This window comes from Nasonia vitripennis, chromosome 1 (assembly GCF_009193385.2).
Source record: "Nasonia vitripennis strain AsymCx chromosome 1, Nvit_psr_1.1, whole genome shotgun sequence".
Lineage (NCBI taxonomy): Eukaryota > Metazoa > Arthropoda > Insecta > Hymenoptera > Pteromalidae > Nasonia > Nasonia vitripennis.
Window position 1 is genome coordinate 13,568,305 of NC_045757.1, and position 5,505 is coordinate 13,573,809.

At 46.0% G+C, this 5,505-nt stretch overlaps 1 protein-coding gene across 1 annotated transcript; it reads right to left on the reverse strand.

Annotated features, from left to right (window-relative positions):
• Positions 1-2,553: 2,553 nt before the first annotated feature.
• LOC103316544 (speckle-type POZ protein-like) lies at positions 2,554-3,192 on the reverse strand. The gene has a single exon (XM_008210668.1). The coding sequence runs from the start codon at positions 3,190-3,192 to the stop codon at positions 2,554-2,556; it is 639 nt and encodes a 212-aa protein (XP_008208890.1).
• Positions 3,193-5,505: the final 2,313 nt, after the last annotated feature.

The window sequence follows — 5,505 nt, forward strand, 5'->3', positions numbered from 1 at the left end:
TCTATGTACCACGGATTTTTTCGAAAAATCGCCGGAATTTATTTGCCTCCGACAACTGAAAATAATTTCGGAGATAATATTTGAATATCCGAACCTCGCTAGTAAACACGCATCGGGTACACGATCTTAATTACAAGCGCGGATCACGCGGTCGAGATCAGAGACTATCAGCGCGGCCGATGATAAGGAGGGTCGACGGCGATTTACTGGAAAATTCGCGCGAAGGATAACAAATTAATTAAGTCATACACGCACGCGCGCGCGGGCCGCTTTCATGTCCCGTAAACTTGTTTACGCGAAACAGGCCAGAAAATCCCGCGGAATGTCGCGAGCCAGAATGTTCCGTGTATAAATATAAAAGACAAGCGCGCTGGTGCGCATATCGAACGAGATGCAAAGCAGTCTCTGTTCCGAGAGAGAGACTTTTCTATTTCTTCGATATTGATGATGCGGGTCGGCGAAACGACCTCCGAAACGACACGAGCGAATGTGCACGCGACGGAGGCCTACAGCGACGAGAGAAAGAGAGAGAGAGAGAGAGAGAGAGAGAGAGAGAGAGAGAGAGAGAGAGAGAGAGGGAGGGAGAGATTCTATCTTTCGCTGCAGCCGCTTTGTTTTGCTCGTGGTGGCTTCTTATACTTTTTGTCTTCGCGGCGGCGGTTTAATAAAATACAATTTTTGCCGGAATCCGGGATCGTCGCGCTGATTGCCTCTCGATTTCCTTGATTGATACGTGCCTGCTGTTCTTTTTTGGCGTCTCTGGTATAAGCGAGATAATCGATACACATATAGTGGTACCAGCAGAAGGTATGCGCGCAGCTTCTTTTCCTCCTTGTCACTCGCAACAAATTTCGTGTAATCCATGTAAAACATTAGACGAGCTACTACTTGACATTCAGACTCCCGTGCTTCGGCCAATAATCATAAAACTCTCCGCGGGCAGTGTGTAGTGTGTAGGTATCTATACCTATATATAGATATATAGAGGGAGAAAGAGAGAGGAACATCGATTCGGCCGGCGAAACAGCCGTAAAACCCATCGTCCTTTGCAATTCCAATAGCCCATTCCTAGCCAAAGCTGCGCCGATGTTCTACACGTTCAGTAAGCCATCCACGAGTAGCATGTCTCGATTTGCATCGCGGGCACGAGCCGAAGACGCATTTATGCGCGCGCGCATCTCCCTCTCTCTCTCTCTCTCTCTCTCTCTCTCTCTCTCTCTCTCTCTCTCTTTCTCTGCGGTCCTTTTGCCCCCATACCTCTCGTCAGTCTTGGCGGCGGGCTACACTAGACCATCGCTATGTATGCGTGTAGCTGCAGCAGAGAGAAAGAGACGTGGAGGCCGCGACGAGACGACGTAAATATTTGCGCCGTGGGCTTAATTGGAGGAGGCGGCGGCGGCTGTGAGGTGGTCGCATTTTTCTTCTTCCGAAGCGGACATGCTATACGACTGTGGACCGGAGATTCGTTAATATAGATGAGGGGCCTGCACTCGTTTGGCTTCGATTGGCCAGTGATATATATAATATTGAACCCTGTGCTTCGGCGGTGATCGGCTTTATCTCTTCGTCGCGCTGAGCATTTTTCGAATAATAATAACCAGCGCACGCTGCAGTCCGCAGAGCGAGAAGAGATATATATGTATGTTGTACTGCGTCGGATAGGTGCGCGCGCAAAAAAAAAATCTCGCAGCCGCGAAGCCAGCGATTAAATCGTAACGCGTGAAAAGAAGAGGCGCCTGAAATCGCGCGCACCAATCATATCAATTACAATTGTTTGCGCACGCGGGCCTCATTCGAAATGAGACGTTGCGCGCGCACAGTCGGCGAAACAAAGAGCCGAAGCACGCCCCCTTCAAGCACGTAATAACACATTGTTTCCTCGCACCTCGGCCGAAAATTCGCCGCAAGAAAAATTATCGGCGTGTTTGCCTTTCTCGCGCTACGTCGGCGGCGCCGATTGTTATACACTCTTCGAGAGAAGAGCCTCCTCCGTGCGCCAAAAAACAAACGCGCGCTTTTTTCTCAAGACGGGCGTGGGGCGAGGAAAAAATTGCGCGAGAGTGAAAGTGAGGATAAGTGCGCGAGAAGCTTCTCCTTGATGAATGCGCCCTTTTTTGGAGGGAGGGAATATACGTTCGCGCGAGAAGCGCTATGTGTCGGTATGTAGTGCTTTGTTATACGGGCGCGCGAGGATGAACTGTCGGACGTATTTACACGGGATTTGAGCCGGTGGGGGTAATTATTTCGGGCCCGAGCGATGTAGCTGTGTTTATTCTGCCGGAAGACACTGCGTACGTGTGTAATTTCGATGAAACGGATTTATATCGTATAGGTGCAAAAACGATCCGTGGCGAACTGTTTACTTTTGAATGTCGAGGAGATCAATGATTATATTTTGGATATGTATGATAGGTCGTGGATTTAACTGGATATTTTTTGAGGTTGCGCTTAAAATTCCAGAGATGTCTAATAGTGCAATTTTTTTGTTTATTTAGAACTAGTCTTTTTTAAATAAAATAAGAAAAAATGACACTTTGAAAAAATAAGATTTGCTTATTTAACTGCAGGTATCAAAGTGCGAAGGAGATCCGTAACCACGTCGGCAGATAAAGCTACCAACGAATTGAAATCTGGCTCGTCCAGCATCTTCTTTCCATTGTCGACTACGAACTTAATAGCTAGCTTCTTGAGCTGTTCGATTCTGTACAAATCCGCCAGCTCGAGATATTTGACGGCGTTGTCGATCTTTATCGTTTTGCACAGATAACTCGCGCACTTGAACTTCAGTCTCCAAATACCGTACTTTTTCGCAGCTGCAAGCAACTCCTCCTTGCACGTTTCGGTGAACTCGATTTTTCCTGTGTAAATAAACCGCAACATTTCCTTCGCTGCTTCACTGGTCATATCTTCGATGTGTACAGAGCCTTGCTGTGTTTCTGTCATCCAATGTCTAAACATGGCTGCGAAAACTGAACTTGCGTTAGACAGGATGATTTTGTGCGCGTGAAAGCTTGTTCCTTGGACGATGATCTTCATGTCACTAAAATCCCTGTTATCAAAGAAGTCTTCAAATCGCAAACCTGAAGTTTTGGTTTCGCCTGGATTTTTCAATATACTTGCGTTCGCGAGATAAATACCAAATTTAATTGTCAATGGCTTTGAAAAATCATAAAGTTCGCGGTCATTCACCATATCTCTTTGTACGAAACCTTTGATTTTGTTTTGAGCAGCGTAATAGTTCATATAAAATGTGTGAATATTCTCAGACTTGCAATTCAGAAGTGAAACTGTTCAATGGACTTCTGCATTTTCTAAATTTAAAAAATCAAACGTTAAATGTAGAGAATACGGTGCGCATTCTAATATTACTGTGATCTGGTCTCCAAAATTACTCTGAAAACTTGGAGTCCGCACTACCATGGAAGACGTTACTTTTTCGATGGCCCCAACTATCCACTGATATATACCACCAGATAAAGTTATTACACAGCCCATATCTTGTGAATGAACAACAGCATTCCTGGACATTTTTTAAAACTTATTTTAACCAAATTTAACGATTAATAGTACTTGACACATCGAAGTCGAGAAGTGATATGCCGAGTCTGGACACAAAACTAAACTCTCAAGTTTATAGCGCTGAAAGTCATTTAAACATATGAATCTCGTCTGATCTTCTGTAGACTTATACACTAACAATTTCTACACCTATATGCGAGGCAAACTCAGTAACATGAAACAGTTCCCCCTCTCTCGACATACGGCAATCGAGCGTCTTATTTCCCGGAACCGTTTGATGCGTGTATGTATTTGCACATAATTCAATATCGGTAATTATGTCGGTTTTGCAACAAATGTGTTCATAATATGCTACAGGGATAGCATGTGTGAGAGCGTGAACGAGTAAGTATACTCATTTCTTTAAGCATAAAAAACGTATTGAAATCCATGTAAACATTCGAATCCGTTCGGCTCCTCTCCAGTACCAATCTATATATTATAATCACGCGCAATGTACAGCCACATTCACGGCGAAGCCCGATTTATGAAACAGCTCTCCCTCCCCCTCTCTTGCCCTCACTTTCTCGACAACAATCAAGCGTCTCATCTCCCCTTTCAATGAAGAAAAGGAGCCAGCAGATAAGCCCAAACGACGGATAAATCGGGCGAGTAGCGCGTGCACGAGCAAGACGGACCTAGTCCTCAGCACCTGCCTCCCTCACAGGTGAGGCTTTCTGGAAAGAGCGAGAGACGCGCACGCGCACACGTGCGTGCCTCTGTGTACGTACGTGTGTGCGCGAGGCCGACGCCCACCCTCCTTACGACGCGTGCGCTCTTTTTAACTTATTTGGAGCAGGGGTGTGTCGCAGAGGATGATGCGGACGTGCGCAGGCGCGGGGTGCTTACTGTGTAGAAGCGCGGGTTTCCCGCCTTTTCATGCGGGCGTTGAGATCACTCGTGATGCATTTCTCTGTAAAAAGTTTGTATTCTTCAGAAATAAAATTTGGAATATCGAAAAATAGAAAGGATGCGTCAACAGAGCAGTTATTCCACTGCTCATTCCACCGCCGAGCTTCCCAACCCTATACCAAAACAGTCGAAGATCAAAAGAGCTCAGCCCTTATCCGACGCCATTGTCGCCGTCTCCTTTGCGTTTTCCCGGCCACAGATCCATCGGCACTTCAATCCCAACCTTTTCCTCAATAATAAGCCAAACTTTCCGCAGCAGCGCCGCTCCGTTATTGTTCACCCCTCTTTTCCCGCGTGATCTCCCGCGCCGCGGGGTGCTAATGGGAGTTTTAGTGGCGCGTGCGTGCGCGCGCGCGTCCAACTATTATGTATCCTAGTAAGTATAGCTCGCGGACCGATTGTTTACCGGGCGATAGCTCTATAATAAGCATTGTGTTGCATATCGCGCATAGGGATATTGACGGTGATATTTCATCGGCTGAATGACGACGTCAAGTTCTTTCGTCGTGGGGCATAAATTATACGCGCGTTTTGTCGAATGAGTTGTAATCATTAATCAGTGGCTTTCGGATTCTGGATCCTCGTGTAGGTATAGACGGATATATTCGAGCGATGATCGGCCGTTTGTCGTGGGGGCTCGTTATTGTTTGTTGATGAATAAGTCGGGCCGCGCGGAGAGATTGATATACGCGCGCGCGTCAGCGGCTGAGTTGAATATTTCGTCGATGAGCGAGAAGAGATACGCTACACATATCGATGATTCATTTCGGGTTAATAAAGCTAATGAACCTAATTATTATAAGTAGTCGACGCTGTCGAACAGTATAATAAATATCCTTGGCACTCGGCCGCGTGCTGATGGGGAATTTATGAAGTGAGTTTTTTATTTCTCTCGGGGGGCTCTTTAAAAATAATAATTCCTTGCCGTGAGTTTTTTTCAATGTACTTATAATATACTGTCGAAAACAAGTGTGCCGACATTTGCATGAAAAGGCTTTTTAAGCTGTCTTTAAGTACTCGGTTCGCGGCTTGTAA